Source organism: Ipomoea nil, unplaced genomic scaffold (assembly GCF_001879475.1).
Source record: "Ipomoea nil cultivar Tokyo-kokei standard unplaced genomic scaffold, Asagao_1.1 scaffold1074, whole genome shotgun sequence".
NCBI lineage: Eukaryota > Viridiplantae > Streptophyta > Magnoliopsida > Solanales > Convolvulaceae > Ipomoea > Ipomoea nil.
In genome coordinates, this window is record NW_017617502.1 from 1567063 (window position 1) to 1587573 (window position 20511).

Here is a 20511-nt window from a genome sequence, read left to right on the forward strand (position 1 = left end):
GGAATTACTTTGCCTTCTTTTCACTTTGTTTAATTAAAAAGTTAATTATTGCCTTCTTTACTAATATATTAATTATTTAGAATTGCAAATACCATAAATTTGTTTAATATATGTGATTATATGATCTTCAAAGCAATTAAAGAATTGATAATGTTCTTCCTAATTCTATATTTAATTAGAACGCAACCCTTGCAATTTTGATTACTTTGAATTTATTTTTTAAAAATTTTATTTTATTAAATAATAATACACTACAGTACGCGTAATAAATAATAATATGTACTACTACATGGATCAAACAGCAACACTACATTACACTGATGGTTGTACTACATGCATCAAACAACAACAATAATAAGTAATAATAATAACTACTACTACTACTACTACTACTATTATTATTGTTATTATTATTATTATTATTATTATTAGTTGCGAAAAACAAAGTCACGTAGAGTATGTAAGTACCTCGATTATTCCAGCAACGGTGCTAACTGCAATTTTCGATTGTTTTTGATTTGGCTACGAAGAAGAAGCAATGATATGGTGAAAGAAGGAGATGTGCATTTTTCATCTTTTACCTCCCGTATTTATGCTAGAAGAAGGAGAAAATATTTTGAGGAAAATTAAATAAAGAGAGAAGAGGTAGTTGGAACAACCTCTTCTTTCTCTCACCGTGCGTAAATCTCAAAAAAAAAAAAAAAAAAAAAAAGAAAGAAAGAAAGAAAGAGTATTTCTCTCTCCTCCCACCTGCACATTCAATGAGGAGAGAGAAAACAGTTTTTTTTTTTTTTTGGTATAAGAAGGTAACTTGATTACATTCTTCTTGAAAATCCTAATGAGAAGAAGGTAATCAGTTTAGTACTTTACATATAAAAGTCAATCACCCTACATCATTTGTATTAAGAAATAGAAGAAACCATGTGTATTCATCTAAAACTCATTTGTATTAAGAAATAGAAGAAACCATGTGTATTCATCTAAAACTATTTGGGTTAGGCTTATTTAATAATCTATAAATAAAGATAAATACTTAGCCTACTTGAAATATCCGGCTATCCGCAGCAGTTGTATCATGGATCCCGGTTCACCTTTTAATGTGGACTCAAGTTCAAAATACACAATTTATATATTAAATATTTACAATTTACATATTGAATGTTCACAATTTGAATTGTTAACATTTAATATGTAAATTGTGAACATTTAGTATGTAATATATTTTTAAAAAATTACATTTTTAATATATTAAAAGTACATTATTTGTGTATTGAATATATATTGCACAAAATAATGTACTTTCAATACTCAAATAATGTACTTTCTCGAAATACAATGTACATTTTTATTAATATACTAAATGTACTAAATTTGTATACTGAATGTATATTATTTGATAGTATACAAAATAATATACGTTTAGTACTCAAATAATGTATTTTTTATTTGTAATCTACACAGCTGTGTGAACCATGGTCCATAAAATAATGCACACAGAATTGTAGCAATACATTTTTTTTGAAAGATTTATTAAGTAGTGAAATGGACACAATAAATCAGCTTCCATATATATATATATCTAATTAACTAACCATTTATGTTGCAGTGCTGCAGATAAGGCTTGTCAATGTTCAAATATTTCTTCCAATAAGACTTATACTTGCCAACCCCAATATCCACCCATGGCTTCATAATTCCATCATAATGTATCACTGCTGCCTCCTCAATATCCTCTACCCTAACATCAGACTCATAACCTAAACCACTCAAATGCCATCTTCTGTCTACACCCACTGTGTTTTTGTAGAAGGTTATCCACCCAATTGCCAAACTACCAGCTTTAAATAATGATCTCTTACTTCCCTGCATCACATAATTACATCCATAAGCAAAAACCATTATAATAGTCTACAAATACATTGCTATCAACTAAAAAAGTTCCTTTTTTTTTGTTGCCCAAAGGTATCCCTCCAACCGATAGCCAGGAGACTAATCCTCCGTCCCAACGGTCAGTACACTTAGTGGTAGGGGACTGGCCAAATGATTTGCTCCATTCACATGGGTGAGGATGGAACCCCCAATCTCATGCTTAAGGGACGAGGTGCTAAACCACCACGCCAACCATGTTGGTTAACTAAAGAAGTTACTGCATTAACATCAACAGCTAGCTATTAGCATAAAGTATGGGAAAATTGCATTTTTGGGCACCAGTTATACCCGTGGTACAAACTTAGTCTTTGTTATATGTTTGACCATCTTTGACCCCTAAGTTATACATGGAGTGACGCTTTTTAGTCCTTGAAGGACCAAAATTGGTGGTAGAAATAGTCTTCGAGGGACTAAAATTGCCACTTCGTGCGTAACTTAGGGGTTAAAGATGGTCACGCATATAACTCAGGGATTAAGTTTGTACCACAGGTATAACTGAAGGACCAAACATGTAATTTTTCCCATAATTAAATATCATGTTGGCTGTTGCATGTGTTTGCATCATCTAAACACAAAAACTTGCATTATATTAGATTATTTATAGATAAATTTGGATTGGTTATAGTAATAGATCCATACCAGATCCAAGTAGTTGTGATAGACACCAGTTAGATTTTGCCTCCTCCATTCTTGCAGATTAAACAAATTCATTCCAAATGCCCAGGTGCATGTTCCGTCATCAAATTTCTCTGCCATCACCGGGTCTGTGAAGTTTATCAACATACTCATCCGACGAAATGAAGGTTCACCTGGCTCACATGTCTGAACAGCGGCATTCACTTTACCATTCATGTCGGTTCCCCAAAGTGCTGTCAGATCCCTTTGCACAACTACGTCGTGGTCAAGAAGCAAAATCTTGTCGAGGAAAGGGAATACGTCTGGCAGATAAAACCGCAGGTGATTCAATGCAACAGTATATCTTGGATCAAGAGAATCTTGCTTATGCAAAGTGACATTGTATTTGGTGGACAACCATTCAAAATCATCTATGCTCTGGATCTGAAGTGTAGCTTTGCCAGGAGTATTCAATAAAAACCACATTGACATTGCAGGAAGGTTAAGAGAATCTGTCACTATATGAAAGACAATTCTCTCAGGATCCTGCCAAGTAGCTAAAAATTCATCTTTAGTACAAAATTTATAGATAAACACCTGATCTTTGGAAAATTTAAGTTATGCCACTAATTTGTACAATCAAATATTGAGTTTTGCCATGAAAGTATTAACACAAAGTTCTGAATATCCTTGAACATATGGCGCATCCATGCATAAAAACACAGAAAACATTTGCTACCCTTTTTGCAATATACAATTACGAAATACTCTCCAACAATTATCTGCATGTACTTTGTGAGCTCTTTTATTGAAAAATACACGTAGAATGAAAACATATCAGATATGAAAACAATATATCATTTCATCCACCTATCCACACCAAGAGTGGAAAAGAAATGAAAAATGAAATTAAGAGCTCAAGAACAGAAGATGAACCCAGAGAAAATGGGTATATATAACTATATACAATGGAAACGTACCTTAGCCGTTGATATGGTTGAGTTGACAACCACAGAACATGCCAAAATATTATCAGAGAAGACAGCAAAGTGATACAGATCTGGATTGTGCAACTTATGTTGGTTAGGGAGTTCCCGCTCTTCACGTTGCAAGGCAAAATATTCATCAGTCAACTGCATGGAAAGGCAGTGTAGGCCTTTAGGGGTGATTCGTCCAGTTAGCTGTGTGAGAAATGCAGCTTGCGTCTTATGTGATCGGAGCTGCTCTTCAGCATTATATGTCATAGCACGAAGTTTTTTCACCATTGCTGTGCAGTCAGGGTACCTTCGGTGAGCTGTTGATAGGGTAGACTTCATTGCTTTCATCCTCTGCACGTCTCTGAAAATGCAAACTAGTTTATGGCTCTAATATGTATTATGAGGACATTTAAGCCTTACAGGAGAAAGACAAAGTGACAAACCAAATAGAATCCATCCAATTCTGCTGCCTATAGTTGTTATCATTTATCCCCTTTCCTCTTCAAAAGTAAATATTAGAGTAGAGTGTTTAGAAGTGTGAAGTGGAGGACTAGGATCATATTACCTCCGAGACAAATCAGAACCCTTTGTAACTCTAAACACAGTTCTCTCCAGCTCTCTAATTCGCATCTTCATCTCTTTCGCGAAATGAGAATTGCTACCTGGTGGTACAAAATTCAGATATGATTTTGCTCTAATTATCTGATCCTTCATCTCTTTCACCTTCTCTTCTGTTAACCTTTGGGGTAGAAACCTACTTCTATTGCGTTGACCACTTTTTGGCTCAGACAGTTTCTGAAATAAAACCAAATAAATCCTTCAGATTCAGACAGCAAAGTCAATGCTAAGTGTGTGAGTCATGAAAGCTAAAGAAAAGGGTAACCTAGCAGTAGTTACAAAGCGAACTGCACAGAAGGAGAGAAAAATAGTAAAAAGAAAAATAAGAGCTATCCTTCCCACGCAAACATCGGAAATGACTTTACGCTTTTAAACTAAATGCAGGTTTGATCCTGACTTATATCACAATCACAGGCAATCATACAAATCCGTCCTGCAAATATTTTTCAAACTATAGTCATCACATTGTCGACCACTCAACCCGAAGCCCATCTTAGTTCTAGTTCTGCCAGTTTGAGTTACACGGTTTCAAATGATTCCAAGTTTTACTTTTTACAAGAAAAAATAAAATACTTTCTTTAGTGAGCAATAGCAGATAAAGTCTTAATCATCATCAGTCAATCACAAGTAAAAAGACTCAAAATCCCTAATATGAATAAATTTCAATGATGCAATCAGCATATACCAGTGCTTTAAACTGTGATGAAGGTTAATGCAGTGGAGCTGAAATTTCATAAGTTCTGAAAGAGAACATATACCAGAAAATGACAATCTTGCTCAGCAGACTAGCAACATAATGGAAAAAGTATCACCACAAGATGCTGGTATAAAATATTTATTGTACTCAGAACTTGCATTATTTAAATAATACAAAAATCATACTTTTTTATTGGACTCTGATGCTAATGCCTCCAGCTGACCGTGTTGTTTCTCTTTCTCCACATCATCATGCATGTTTCCTGAAATCAAACAAGTTGAAAATGGAGTGAGCAATGGAAATATAAAAGAAACAAATAATATCAATAAAAGAAAAGTAGAAATCACTTTCTCCCAAGCTAGCATCATCTTCGTTTCCAGACTCAATTGATCTATTGCTCTCCTCAAAATCACTGGACCTAAACACTTCATCTTTGTATAAACCAGGGGGAGTTTCTTTGAAAACTTTTCGTTTTTCCTACACCAACATTTCACACAACTTTTAGCAAAGCAAACAAAACCCAAGTAAAAACATCTTAAGCAGACATATCCAGAGATTTGGATTACCTCCTCTATTGCCCTGAGGATTTGAGCTTTACTCCAATGTTTCTGAACAAGAAAACCAAAATCGCTTTGATCTCAAGTACAACAGTTTAAAACGTTGGCAAGAAGAAGGAAGCACAGAACAAAATGAAAATAATTCTTTTTTTTTTTTTTTCCCAACCCCAGTTCCCAGTAATGGGAGCAAGGAGCTGATGAAAATTTCACAACTTGGGGCTAATCATTTCCAAGTATGGATATTTAAAAAAAAAAATGCAAACAAAAAAGCAGATGTCATAAGTTAACTAAGGATAATTTCGTCTTACTAAACAAAACAAGAATTTATTAAAATAAAGAAAATCATGAATAGGAAAAACTAAGAGCATACAAGTTCTTACAATGATGGATAAATCTCTGTAAAATTCCCCCCTCACTGCAACAAATCAACAAACAAAACAAGCAACCGAATGAGGTGAAATGGGAATTGACAATTTTATATTCAAGGAAAAGAAAGAAAAAGAACAATACCACGTAGGGAATGCAAGTGTTTAAGCCTGCTGGAGAGGAAGAAGATAGGGAAGAATAAGGAGACAAGAAGAAGAGAGAGGATGAACATCCTCGACCTTCGATGGAAAAGCCTCATTTACATCTACTCTAGTAGGCAACCCAAACCCTCAAGCCTTTGAAGCTAAGTAGGTTTTCCGGCATTCGCAAAACAACGTCGATTCGGTTTCCAGAATCCAGATCGCTCAGAAAAAGGAAGAAAAATCAGAGTTCGTGTGTCTGACTAGGGATTGTTTCTGTTACTTTGTTTAGAGAGAAAAACAAAAATGGAAAGCGAGGAAGACGGAGAGAGAGGCGGCGCCATGTCCGTGACAGAATGCAAGGAAAGAGATTCGAGGGGACGATCACTGTATTTTGCTTCTGTTATGTTTCCTTTCCATTTTTGAAATTTGTATCTTTCCATGTGTGGAGTTGTATTTATACTTTTCCCTGCGGGGTAGCTTCCACATTTTAAAATACAAAACCTTATAAGAAATGTCATTGTGGTCTAGTAGCACGAAGTGATTCAGGTTATGGGTTTGAATCTGACTTTTTGTGCTTCAATAAGTTGAGAAAGTAGTTATAAACGAATATTACATTGTAACAAAGTCAGTAATACTCATAACAAATAAAAAATAAACTATTTTTTTCTAGTCTTGTTGTGAAAAGGATTGCACAATCAAATGTTGTTGGTTATGAGAACAAGTCTACATATGGGATGAATAGATTCTTTAACTTTTTTGAAAAACTTAACAAATTCAAGACAACTTGAATTTACTAATTTTAAAATAATATATGCAGCGAAAAAATAAGTAGTACCGATTTTTATTATGACATGAGTTTTGTTACTCCCTCCGTCCCGAATTGGTTGTCTCATTTACTTTTTGCACGCTTTTTAAGGAATTAAAGTAAATGTTATGTATTTTCCAATTATGCCCTTCACTTTTTCACTTTTGGGAATAAAAGCAAAAGTCATAAGGGTAATTTGGGAAAAAGTAGAATGATGGTGATGTTCAATTTTGGAAAGAGGACAACATTTTGGGACAAACTAAAAAGGAAAGTAAGACATGCAAAATGGGACAGAGGGAGTATTTTTTAAAGTTTAGGTTTGATTTGATTAAGTGCTTAAAAATAAAAAAAAGAGTAAGAGAGTTTATCGTTGTTCGATCTAACACAACCTACTTCACTCTTTCCCTAGAATTCTTAGGAACGTTGCACTATTCTCCTTAGTACAACAAATGAGCTCTTGTGCCTTGTCACTAAGCCGACCACAAGACTCAGATCTTTCACAATATGACACTTATTACTCATCCTCTACCTATTGTCCTCAGTAGAGTCATTGGTTTAACACAAAAAATTGTTCACTTTTTCCAACGGTTGACTTGGCTACAAGTTGTCGTAGCTTTGCCAAAGTTTGATCTGGGTGTAGAAATTTTAGCTTAGTCTCTCTCACTTGTCAGTACTTGATTTGCTTCAAAGAATACTTGCACATTTGTATGATTTTCTCTAAAATGACCAACACCTCATTCCGCTTTGAATGAGGTATTTATAGACATATTCAATTTGTCCATTGGAGGAAAACAAAACTCAAATAGTTTTATCCAATGTGCATTGACCAGTGGAACTTCAAGTAGTCGATTGTTTTTGTCATATTTCCCACCGTTGCTTCCACCTTTTTCTCCTAAAAACTTGACTTTCAACGCTGAGCTTTTTGTTTTGGCCTTTTATGAAAATTTTTCTTGGGATGTGTACCTAGAACTTGAGATACCTTGGCAATATTCTCCTTGATTACTATTCGATTGGGGTTGTTCACTATTCTGCTAGTGAACATTCCAATGGGCCCTCAATAAAGTAATTTTGTACTTTTTGTATATTACACTTTACGCTTCAATCTTAAGTAACCTTTCGGATTTTACTTTAGAAATAGTCAATCCAACTATTTTCCGGTATAAACTAACTATTCCGGTTAGTTTAACTTTTTGATCCCATACTACTTTCTAGTCAAGGTTGGTCGTTCCACTTTTTTACCATTAACCTTTCGGTTTTCAACTTTTTCGTCTTTAAGTCTTCTACTATTCGGTATTGACATTTCGAGTCTTCAAATCTTGAACTCTTTGATCTTCAACCTTCCGGGCTGCGACTTTTTGAAGTTTATTGTTCACGGCTAGGGATGGCAATGAGGCGGGGCGGGGGCGGGGGATAACCCTACTCCCCATACCCATACCCGCACCCGCACCCGCGCGGGTAATGAAATTCCTTCTCATACCCGCACCCGTGGGGATTTTGCGGGTGCGGGGAATACCCGTGGGGATTTTGCATGTAACCTTAGTCTCATTAATAATATAAAACTTACATCTAATAAAATTTTTATTACTACAATTTATAATATTAATGCATCAAAGTCTTCACCAAATAACTACCAACTTGAATATTACATTTGCTTCCAACTTCAACATTAGTGTATAAAATCTTAGTCACTAGCACCAATAAATAATTAGAAGCTATAATATTAGTGAGTTAGGATCTTTCTTTACTACCCAAAAATCTATAACAAATTAAATAAATAACATAATACTTTGATATTGACTTAAATATAATAACACAATACATACATACATACATACATACATACATACATACATACATACATACATACATACATACATACATACATACATACATACATACATACATACATACATATATATATATATATATATATATATATATATATATATATATATATATATATACGCGGGGGAGGGGTACCTCTCCCCACACCTGCACCCATTACCCAAATTATGCGGGTATTTATTACCCATTGGGGCAGGAATGCGGGTAACTCGTTGGGTGTGGGTGGAATTGTCATCCCTATTCACAGCATTCCGAGACTTAACTATCATAGGGTTTACTTTTTAGATTGAGTTTACTTTTTGGTATCTTTACTTTCCAGTGAGTAAAATTCGTTCCTAAAACTAACCATTTGGATTTACATTGAAATTTTTCTAAAACTATAAAAAAAATATTGCAGACCTAAATTTCTTAACTTGATTGTTATCATCAAAATTTAAATTACACTTGTTTATGTTTGTTGGATTAATTGACTAAATATATAGGAAATGAATTATGTGATAAATGAAAATAAATCTAACTCGTCCATTCTAAAATAGTAGACATATAAGATCTATATATTTTTTAAATGCGATGATACTTTTGCAAATATGTAGAACTTTCATGGCATTATTTAGATGAAAAAAAAAAACACCATTTTAATTTTTAGGGGAAATAATGTTTCTTTTTATTTAAAAAAAAAAAAGCATCATTTTGGGAAAAAAAAAAACTTGTTAAAGTATATGCAAAAGTTTAAATACAAGGTGTAAATATGCAAAAAAAAATTATGACATCATTTAAGGAAAACCAACATTATTTTGATGAAAATTTACATCATTTAGGAGAAAGTTCATAAATAAGGGTGGGCAATTCGGGTTTCATTTCATTGGGAAGGGGAGGGGTTTTGGTTTTCAATTTTAGTTCGAGTTTGTTCGGTTCTTATTTTGATTTGGTTAGGTTTGAGAACTCAAACATTCCCTAGTTCTTTAGCGCACATAATTATTTATTTTTTTTTCACTAATATTATAAATTTCAAAATCTTAACAATAAGTCAACAATGCCAATTTCAAATTTCTCAATCCAAAATAACCCCAAACAATAAGTCAATTCATATTTCAAAATCCAAACATCACGTATTTCCAATGAACAAATTGCACTTTTGGTCCTGTAACTATTTGGGTGTTGATAATTTGAGTACTTAACTTTAAAACTCTCAATTTAGTCCTTTAACTATGTAATTATTAGCATATTTGGTCCTGTCGGCCAATTTTCACCGAAAAAGCGTAATTGGGTTGGAATTGTTTTTTGACGAGGGTAAAACGGTCATTGCAAGGGAAAAAAGGGGGGAAATTCCACCCAGCTCCTGGATTCGCCGGCTCTCCTCTCCGCTACCATTGTATTCGCCAAATCTTGTTTACAGTCAAGCTGAAATCTATATTTTTTTTTTCATGATTGGGGAGGATAACTAACTGGGACTGTATACACTGATTTGTTATTTATGAATGAATGCTTGCAGCTTTTGCCTTCTCCGACGATCGGAACTTTTCCGGCTCATGCTTTCAACTGGAACACCACTGCCAACGTAACCCGGGAAGCTCTGAAGCAGGAAGACAATGGCGGCTTTTCAGATTTCTCATTCCTTACCAACCCTGCTTCTGCAGTATACTTCTACAAGCTAAAAGCTTGTTTTTATTAAGAAAAAGAGACTGTTTTAGGTGATGAAAACACTGAATTTATGGTGCAGGGAGAACTGAACTGGGCTTATCAAGGAAATGAACAAGAAGATACAGCATCATCAGAATAGGCCATTGGAGAACTGAACACTGTGGTGAACTGTCAAAGCAATGGTGGAATTCCCCCCCCCCCCCCCACCCCACCCTTGGAATGATCGTTTTACCCTCATCAAAAAACAATTCGAACCCAATTACGTTTTTCGGGTGAAAATTAGCCGGCTATTTGGCCGGCAGGACCAAATCTGCTAACAATTGCATAGTTAAAGGACTAAATTGAAAGTTTTAAAAATTACCAACACCCTAATAGTCACAGGACCAAAAGTGCAATTTGTTCTATTTCCAATTCACAATATAGCAATCTAACTTAGATTATCTAAGTGTTTAATATACAAAATACAAATTAAGTTTGACAAACACATCCATCATTATGTCAATATATATAACCATAATACATTACCAAAGTCTATAACAACATCCACCTTTAAACAATCATGTAATATCTTATTCGGCATAATGTTCAGGAATTATAAAGTTATCTACAAAAAAAATATAAATATAATATATATATTGATAGCATAAAATTGACCCGGTGTCAACCTACAATGTTGATGTGAATTGAATAGTAGAAACAGAGTAACAAAACAAAATCTTTTACGTGAAAACCTGCAAGGAAAAAATCACGAGCCTTTTTGAGTTGGATGAAGTTGAATAAAATAAAGTGTTAAGAAGAAGAAATAATAAGTAAAATATGATGTTTAACGTGGAAACCAAAACGCTGAAAATCACGGGCCCTTTGCTAAGCCAAGCCGAAATTCACTATATATGTTGTATGTACATGTACATAGGCACCATGACCATAGATTGAAAGCAGAAGAAGAATACTTAAAATAGAGGTTATTTAGGATTGAATGAACCTCCCCTTTTTGCTTGATCTATGAGCCTTTATATAAGGTCATTTCCGAGTAGTTGCAACTTCCCTCAAATCTTCTTATGTTTTTGCCATGACTTCTTCTTCTTCTTCTAACTAATATATCATTATTATAATTATAAATAATAATAATAATAATAATAATAATAATAATAATAATAATCCTTTATCCTTTATCCTTTAAATAATAAAGCTATATGATTTGGGAAATAATTAATGTTACAATTAATGTCACAACATCCTTTATTAAATATATAAAAAGAAAAGCACAACATTTAAAAAATAAAATAGCTATATATTATATAATCATATAAAAAATATACTTTTGAAAAATAAAATAGCTATATATTATATAATCATATAAAAAATGTGTTCAATTAGAGTTTAAATTTACACATACAAAATTTAAAATTTGCTTTCCAAATGTAATTATCTTAGTTATTATTCGTATTGTAAAAATTATAATATAGATGAAATACAATTAAGAATAAATCAATGTAATTATGTAAATTCTCTCTATAAGTTTATTTGAATTATAATTATAATTATAATTTTAATTTTAATTGTAATTTTGTATTCTATAAAAAAAATAAATTATTGACCAATGGAAGCTCAAAAATATTATTATATTAAATAATTTAAAATATTTTAATTTTTCTATTTTTTATTTATATTTATAATAACATAGTTTTTTCTCGTGCATCGCGCGAGTGAATTACTAGTAATAATAATATATGGAATATTATATTATTCCATGACGGCTTGGGCCTCGGTCAACGGCATCAGGCGGGAACCTGACCGCGAGCTGAGGCCCGGCGTGGTCCTAAGTTGTTGCAAGTTGCAACCAACTTCTTTTGTTTAAGGGAACAGTTAGGAGACTTGTTAGTATAAATATTCTCGTAATTATCTTGTTAAGATATTATTCAATCCATTGTAATAACATTACACACATTCTTTTGTAGTTATCCATTACTTTAAAAATATTTTTGCAAATCAAACGAACTTTAGTTAAATCATAAATATTTCAACATAAATTGTTAAATTTAGGTATGAATCACGTTGTACGACCAACGAAAAAGCGCTTCAAACGCATTCTGCCTGGGCGACTCGGTGAGTTGAGAATTTTAGCAAAAATAAAGAAATAAATAGAGGCTATATTATTATATTAATTGATTAATTGATATGAAAAAAAAAAAAAAAGAGAGGAAAAGAAATGTATAAAGCTAAGAATCTGTATTTCCGTTCATGCCAGTTTGAACATTAACTTCTCTCGATTTCGACTCCCAAACCCCTCCCTCGCCTCAGAGATCATCTTCGACTTTCCCCTCCACCAATCATCAACTCGCGTTGTTCTTCCCAAATCAAACAGATTCCGAGCTTCTCATCATCGATACGAGCTCGAATCTATTCGTATTGCGCGGTAATTGCGGCTTCTGTGTTTGAGTTTAATGCAGATGAAGGGAGGGGAGTGGACGTAAATCCCATGTCTCTAACATGCACCGCCTGAGTACGTCCGGCTTCCACAAAAGAGGGCCGCTGCTAGAGGTTATTGGAGAAGAGGATATGTCGAATCTAGTGGTGACGATGAGGAGAGACACGATTGCGGCATGCATGACATGCCCTCTTTGCCGTAAGCTCTTCAGAGATGCCACCACTATCTCCGAATGCCTCCATACGTGTGAGTTTCTCTCGCTCGATCTCTCTTGTGCTTCAGATTTCCTTCGCTGTGTATTCCTGTGTCGAATTGCGTCGATTTTTTGTTGGTTATGATACTGGTTGCTCTATTTTGCTTTTCTAATCTGGTTATGCTTTGATTGCGTTCTAGTTCTCAGAATGACTGAGGTCAGGAATTTATTTTTATTTTTTTAAACTTTATGATATGAGTTATCTGCTTCATCAATCTGATTAATGCGATAAATGCTTCATAGAAGAATGTCTAGCTGGGAAATTTACAACCTGAACTTTTTAGAAGCATTCTTTTTTTTTTTTGGTTTATGTGTTTGTGTTTCTGCCATTCTGTGTACATTTTATGTAGTTGTTTTGATGGTTATACATGTTGGAAGCTAAATTAGTGATATAGAAGTTTGGCCAAGAATATACTAGCTTTCTATATTTTTTAAAAATTAGATTCTGATGATTTTGAAATCTAAGTCACTTTGTTATACTGTATTATAGAAATCATGCTCCATTGCTATTTTGTCTTAGTTTTCTATGCTTAAAGATGTACCTGAGTTTAATGATTTATGATTGTCATTTTTGTTTTAGTAAATAGATGTTTATGACTTTGTTTTGCCAACTTGAATATCTTGTGGATGGAAATTGGAAACCTTTTGTTGACAGTCTGTTTGGAACTTCGCATAGTTTGCAGGAAGTGCATTTATAAGAAGCTTCAAGATGAGGAGACGGATTGTTGCCCAATATGCAACATTGATTTAGGTTGTGTCCCGGTTGAGAAACTGAGGTCAGACTGTTTCTACAGCTTTAGCTACCTCTTCCTTTTACGTTCTTAACATGAAAATGCATGTTCAAGTACTCAGTGAAAATGCCATGCTCTGAGATTTTTCAATTTCTCATCTGCTACAGTATCACGTTGAACTAAGAAAATGAAAGAAATCAATGGAATTTGTAGCTCTTATCTTTTTTTTTTTTTTTAGTTTGTATTGATGCATTCGAGAAAATTCTGGAATAGTTCTGGGGGTTTAAGGTACTTTGCATCTAGTTCCCTGCAACAAGGAAATGTTGATATTCTTTGTCTATATCTGTGTAATCAATGAGTCAGATTATGCCTGTTTCTTTGGAAACTATATAAGTTTGCAAAAATGGATAGTTTTCATGTACTTCTTTAGTTATAAGTTATTTATTATTGCAATCTAAAGCCTGGATGGGAGCCATGCTAGTAGGCTTGCTGTTCGCTCCCATAACCCCCTACTTCAAAATCCAATCTGCGAATACCTTTTAAGACATTCTTTCACTTTAAAAAAAAAAAAATCCAGAAATGTTAGTTGTAGTGAATGACTGAGCTGTTTTGATAATCTACTATGATTACCCCAATTCCCATAAAAGAAAAAAAGATCTCTTTTGATATCATGTGTTCCAAAGCATGAAGTTTGTTCTGGTTCTTCTGGTTTTAGCTAACACAAATTGGGACTATAGAAAGTGAAACTTGACCAAGAAAATTTATGAATACTAATGCATGAGTTGATTATATTGTTTCCAGAGCGGATCATAGTTTGCAAGATGTAAGGGCAAAGATCTTCCCTTATAAGAGGCAGAAGGTGAAGGCGCCTGAAATTGTACCTTCAGTTTCATTACCAGTGAGGAGAAAGGAAAGATCTCTTTCTTCATTAGTGGTTAGTACACCCAGAGTTTCTACCCACACTGGTATGACAGGAAGACGGTCAAAATCCATTGCAAGAAAATCATTACGAGGTTCCAATTTTTCAATTGAGAAGCCTATCAAGAATGAGGAAGGTTCAAGTGAAGATCGGCCTGATGGCTCTAGCTCACCAGAGACCTTGAACAAGTTCGCCCAGAATATAAGACAGGTAAAGGTTTGTTGTTTAGATGCTTGGTATAGTGCCTTGTATAGGGATTTCTTGTGGTTTTGCTTTTTTATTTTTTTCTCCCATCATCATTGTGTCTAGGAATTCTGTTTCTCATTGTTTTTTTCCCTCCAGAACTCTTCTAATGCTGAGCCATCTAGCCATCATAAGCCTGATAAAGAAACAGAGAATGGTTCAGAACAGTGGGAAGGGAAAGTTGATTTATGGAAGCCCCTAACTTGTTTGTTTGAAGCTGCAAATAGGAGCAAGTCTTCAAGGTCTATTTCACAAGGTTCTGTCAAATCAGAACATACACATGTAGCTGACAATGAGGGACAAACCCGCAAAGTCAAAGAGCATGGACATAAATTAAATGTTAAAGACAAAAAGAATAACAGTGATCATGCTCCTCCAGAATCAGAAAAACCTAAAAAGTCACGAAGAATTCAAAAGAAGGCATCAAATTTTGGGGACTTCAATGTTTCACCACAAGATGTGCTTGATGCAGCAACTCCTATATGTGAAAGGAGTACTCCAATTTGGTTCTCGCTAGTGGCCTCTGCAAACCAGTGAGAATCTACTTTTACCTCTCTGATTCTGTAGATTTATTTATTTGGAAAGAAAAAAATGTATTTATTAATGTATTTTATTTCTTCTTTCGTTGGTGTCTAATTCTCCATGTCATTGGTTCAGGGAAGGAGAAGCACCCTTGCCCCAGATTTCTGCAAGCTACTTAAGAATAAAGTGAGTGCTCTAGATCCATTCTCACTTATATCTCTTCTCTTATTCCTAATGTATCATTATCTGGGAAATTTCATGCTACCAAAGGATAGAAGTGGACAGAGTAGGGGAAGCACTATTCGCACCTTCTATGATCCATTCAGTCAGCCAACACATAGAAAAGATCATAAGGATCAGTGTATGTTTATTAGTGTTGAAGTTGCCTCTGCAGTTTAAAGCTGTAAAACCATGAAACATTTTTTGATCGCTTGAAGTTTGAATCCATAATAAAACACATGTTCTCTTATAAGATGGAATTTTGCAAAGCTGAAGCATGAGGAATGAAGCATTATGTGCTTTTAATTCTTGTTTCTCTTTGTTTTCTTGCATCTTCATTTCTTAAAATGGAGTAAAATCCCCTCCCCCCCTCCCCCTGCCTGCAGCAGGAAATCTTTTAGTTTCATTTCTGATGTGATACTACACCATTGATTTAATTCTGCTTTGGTGTATAAGCTCCCACCTGGCATTTTCTTGATGAAGACATTCATAAATTAGTATCCATGTATTTGGAATGTACCATCATTGTTATTCTCTGAGGGTTCTATTTATGTAGCCATGTATTATATGCGGGGGCTACTGGGGGAGCCACTGATTTGAACATAGTAGAGAGCGTGGTTTTATACTTGTTTCATTTTTGTGGCAGGGATGGGAGCATTCCAGTTTCATTCATCCAAAAGTACCTGATAAGGAAGTTGGATCTGAAGAGTGAGGATGAGGTAAGTAACTAATCCTTTTCCCAACTGGTTCTGCTAATCTTTTTAAGCAATCAGACGTAATTGCATTTGGTTAAAGTTTAAATGAACATTGATTGCATCACTTAGCTTTAACAGGTCTATTATCAGATATGTTTTTGCCGAAGTGAATGCAATAATCAAATGACTAGTCAGACTTATTGTTGCATTTAGTTAGATTTTGAATGAAAATTGATTTGTATCACTGGAACTTGGAACACTATTTTCAGAAGTATATTATTTAAAAGCAAATGCAATGGTAACTAGCTTGGTTGGCGTGAGTGGTTGTGCACTCTTATCTCTTAAGAGAGGTCAGGAGTTCAAAACCATCTCTTGTATGGCAAGTACTTTGCCCCTTAATTGGGCCGGCCCTGTGCGAACGGGATTAGTCTAAGTATGGTATGGACTTTTTTTTTTTGGTTGCCCAAAGGTATCCCTCCGGCCGATAGCCAGAAGACTAATCCCCCGTCCCTACTGTCAGCACCCTAAGTGGTAGGGGACTGGCCAAATGGTTTGCTCCATTCACATGGGTGAGGATCGAACCCCCAACCTCATGCTTAAGGGACCTGGCCAAATGGTTTGCTCCATTCACATGGGTGAGGATCGAACCCCCAACCTCATGCTTAAGGGACAAGGTGCTGAACCATTACGCCAACCATGTTGGTTAGTATGATATGGGCTTTAGACACTTCGTGGTCTAACCAAAAATAAAAATAAAAATGCAATGGCCAAATGAATAGGTTCTTTGTGGTCATGAGTTTATTGACGAGGTTTAGCATTTTTTTTGAAACCCCCTACCCATCTTTCAGTCATATTCCTGTTGCCCTCTGCCTTTAAATATCAAAGCTATTCTGCAAAGCACGAACGATTAGATGGTAGACAATCTGTAGTTGTAACTTCCAATTTTACGTACATTCTGCTGATTGTTTGTTGATTGATATGCAGGTTGAAATTAGATGCATGGGGAAATCAATCGTCCCCACATTACAGCTGAATAACTTAGTTGATTTGTGGCTTCAAATGACTACTCCTGAAAGAGTATCTGCCACAATCGGTTCATCAGCCAAGGATTTCGTGATGGTGTTGGCATATGGACGTCGGGTTCCTTCTTGAAGATACTTTTTTTTTTTTTTTTTATTGCATACCTTTCAGTTATCTTTTTAGTGTTCACAGAAAGATATTGAGTAGCTCATAGTGTTGTAGTGTATTTGTATTCTTATTGTGCCCTAATTTTGACGATTTAGGGATGCATTTGATATTATATTGTTACTGTCATATTGATATGAATTTGTTATTGAAGTAATAAACGGAGGATTTTCTCCATTGTATACATTTTGATCACTGAGATGAATCATGTCACAGCCTAATCCAACTATCATGAAGAAAGGAATAAGAGATTCATTCAATAGCATATCATAATCCAACCATCCACAAACTCAAAAAAATACAATTTGAAATGGAATATGACAAAGCTTGATAACAAACTCCACAGCGCAAGTGGGATGGCTGTGCTACCCTCATAACTGAATTTACCACTCTCTTCCCTTCAATTAGAGTCGTTGGCCGTCAAAGCGGGCTGGTAGGGCAGGCTCTCCATTTGGGTCTCGTTCAGGTGCGAACCAATCTTCACATGTGGACAGTTAAGTACTACATGAATGCACAACTACTCTAGCTCCGCGGCTACTACACGAATAAACGTCACCTACTACAGGAATGCACAGAATATCCTACACGAATGCACACGCCCGTGTGCATTCTTCAGGCATGCCTAAGAGTAGTTATTGCGCATTCATTTAGAACTTATATTGCATTCCTTTAGAAGTTCGCAGGTTCCCATGGGAATGCTAGTTGCTAGTTCGCAACTCTCTCTCACAATGCGAACCCGGTGGGCCCGTCAAGCCTGCCTCGCCAAAGCCCACTATTTGGTAGAACGTGCTAAAAAACCTGTCAATTTAGCGGGTCATAAATTTTAGAGCATGCCTTGCCCCTTTTTAGGGACAGGAGAGCTAGCCCAGTGGGCTAAGCCTATTTTAACAACTCTATTCTCTATAGATCCTTGTCTCCAAGGATCAAAATGAGAAAATTGTTTCTTCACATGGTAATAATTCTCCATGTAGCTTCCTTTGGGGGTAAATTTGCTCATTGAACTAATATTTCCACCTTAGCAATAGCGTTTTTATTCTTTAACAACCTTTTTCCTAAAATAGCTAGAATTCGCTCATTAGGACGTACATGTTGCTGGTGGTTTAGTTTGCACACTGATTTCTGGTCCTATGAATTGGAAAACATGAAAAATAAGGTGAATCAGGGTTCCAAGAGGCAATTGTAATTTGTAAGCTACTTTGCCAATCCTCTCAAGTACAAATTAAGGTCCCTAAAAGTCTAAAACTTGTTTAGCAACTTCACATTAGATCTCATAGCTACTGTGATTTGTCTAAAGAGTTGTGCTTCAAGTAAATCTAATCTCTTTCCTACAGTACTCTCTCAAATCTTCCCCATAGTGTTTTATTCGATTTTGAGATTATCTCTCAAATGGACTATCATCTCTTGTCTATAAATCTATAATGCAACCAAACTAACTGAGGGTGAGACTATGTTCCTTTTATAGAATCAATAGAGAGCATGGAATGGTGTGAGTTGTAGGGAAATGTGAAAGTTGATATTATACCAAAACTTAGCAAATGACAACCGTTTTAACAACTGTCTAGGCTTGTGGAAGGTCATACATCTTAAGTATGTCTCTAAACAATGGTTGATCCTCTCTGTTTGACCATTTGTCTAAGGGTATAGGTAGTAAGCAAATTGAGCTTAGTTCCTACTTCCTACACCCTTGAACATACCTTGCCACAATTTATTATATTAAAAAACACCCCCCTCCCCCTCCTATGTTAAATACACATTTTGACGATTAAAAACAAGGTTAAATAGGTAATTCATTTACTTTCCTTCTCTAACAAATTATTGTGTATATGTGAAATTAAAATAAATGTGAAAAAGAATAGACATCATTTACAAATATTATAATTATAATTGTACCCTAATTCTAATAACAAAGTTAAAACTAAAACACAAATAATAATTATAATATTTGCAAATGTACTAAATTTGTGTTTAAGTTTTATTTTATTATTAACATTAGCTTAAAAGCATAATTATAATATTTACAAATGATATCTGTTTTTTTTTTTTCAGGTTCCCACATGTAAGCAATAAATTATTTTTTTATTCAGGTTCCCACATGTAAGTAATAAATTATTGGAAAAGGAAAGTGACTTGAAATGATTATAATACCCTTATTTTTAAGGGTAAAAATGCCGGAGAAGAAAAAAAAAATCACCACTTTCAAAATAATTAAAGGGAATGTTGTGAATACATGAATAATTCAAAGTGAAAAACACTATAAGCATATATTTAAGAGGGCAAAAGTGTTATTCTCTCATTTTATAATTATTGTTAACTTTCAAATTTGCTATATTTATTATAAAAATAACCATGTTTCTTTTCGCCTTATTTTTCAGCAAGTCTCATATGTTATTTTTTAGCAACTCTCATCTATTGATCTATTCAAATGAATGTCATTTAAAAGATTTCAATTAAGCTTTTAAATGATATATCTTTTTATACATTAATTTTTACTTATACAAAAAGAAAAATAAAAAAGGAAAAATGACACTTTTTCCCCCTGTGTTATATACTTATAGCACTTTTTCCCCCTATATTATTTAAGTGGCAATTTTTTCCCCTGATATATTAAATGGACATATTTACCCTTAAAATAAATATTTCCTTTATTTTACTTCTCCAACAATTTATAACCACAATTTGAAAAAATAAAATACATTAATTGTTGAATTTAGAATACTTTAAAAATAAAAAAATAAAATTTTAAAATAAAGTTTGAACCAACAGTTCAAATTGGATCAGAAATTGTGAAACAACGATTCAAAATAAAAACCAAATCGCGATTATATATACTTATATGTGAGAGTCAATATAAATATGAAAAAAACATACACTATTTACAAATATTATAATTCTAATTTTAAGCTATTGCTAGTAGTTGTTCCGATTTGAACCTCTGGTTCACGGTTCAGAATCTATTTTTTCCCACTTCACAATTTTAATAAACGGAAACCCAAATATTGGGTTATGTTATGAATCATAACCGATTTTTTTTTTATTTGATTGCTATAGTGTTCGGTTCAGTTCGAACCGAACCGTGGCCATCCCTACGTATAAACAATAATTTGTTGAACAAGAGAAATAAAT

General features: G+C 34.2%; 2 protein-coding genes across 2 annotated transcripts; one reads left to right on the plus strand and one right to left on the minus strand.

Annotated features, from left to right (window-relative positions):
* Positions 1–1472: 1472 nt before the first annotated feature.
* LOC109182809 (probable galacturonosyltransferase 6) lies at positions 1473–6306 on the minus strand. Its single transcript, XM_019333012.1, has 9 exons — positions 5904–6306; positions 5774–5808; positions 5403–5444; positions 5184–5313; positions 5022–5098; positions 4087–4316; positions 3525–3882; positions 2569–3090; positions 1473–1863 (listed from the first exon to the last, which is right to left on the minus strand). The coding sequence occupies exons 1-9, from the start codon at positions 6016–6018 to the stop codon at positions 1588–1590; spliced, it is 1785 nt and encodes a 594-aa protein (XP_019188557.1). The 5' UTR covers positions 6019–6306; the 3' UTR covers positions 1473–1587.
* A 6124-nt stretch (positions 6307–12430) lies between these two features.
* Positions 12431–17587, plus strand: LOC109182810 (E3 ubiquitin protein ligase DRIP2-like). The gene is made up of 7 exons (XM_019333013.1): positions 12431–12867; positions 13551–13650; positions 14407–14734; positions 14867–15300; positions 15425–15475; positions 16155–16227; positions 17188–17587. The coding sequence occupies exons 1-7, from the start codon at positions 12684–12686 to the stop codon at positions 17353–17355; spliced, it is 1338 nt and encodes a 445-aa protein (XP_019188558.1). The 5' UTR covers positions 12431–12683; the 3' UTR covers positions 17356–17587.
* The last annotated feature ends 2924 nt before the right edge of the window (positions 17588–20511 follow it).

Bases quoted from the DNA above. Each gene is read 5' to 3' on its own strand.
- LOC109182809 (XM_019333012.1), bottom strand. From the start codon at position 6,018: ATGAGGCTTTTCCATCGAAGGTCGAGGATGTTCATCCTCTCTCTTCTT. The intron at 5,809-5,903 runs GTATTGTTCTTT...GATTTGTTGCAG, and splicing joins ACACTTGCATTCCCTACGTG to TGAGGGGGGAATTTTACAGA. The intron at 5,445-5,773 runs GTAAGAACTTGT...TTTCTTGTTCAG, and splicing joins ACAGAGATTTATCCATCATT to AAACATTGGAGTAAAGCTCA.
- LOC109182810 (XM_019333013.1), top strand. From the start codon at position 12,684: ATGCACCGCCTGAGTACGTCCGGCTTCCACAAAAGAGGGCCGCTGCTA. The intron at 15,476-16,154 runs GTGAGTGCTCTA...TTTTTGTGGCAG, and splicing joins GCAAGCTACTTAAGAATAAA to GGATGGGAGCATTCCAGTTT. The intron at 16,228-17,187 runs GTAAGTAACTAA...ATTGATATGCAG, and splicing joins ATCTGAAGAGTGAGGATGAG to GTTGAAATTAGATGCATGGG.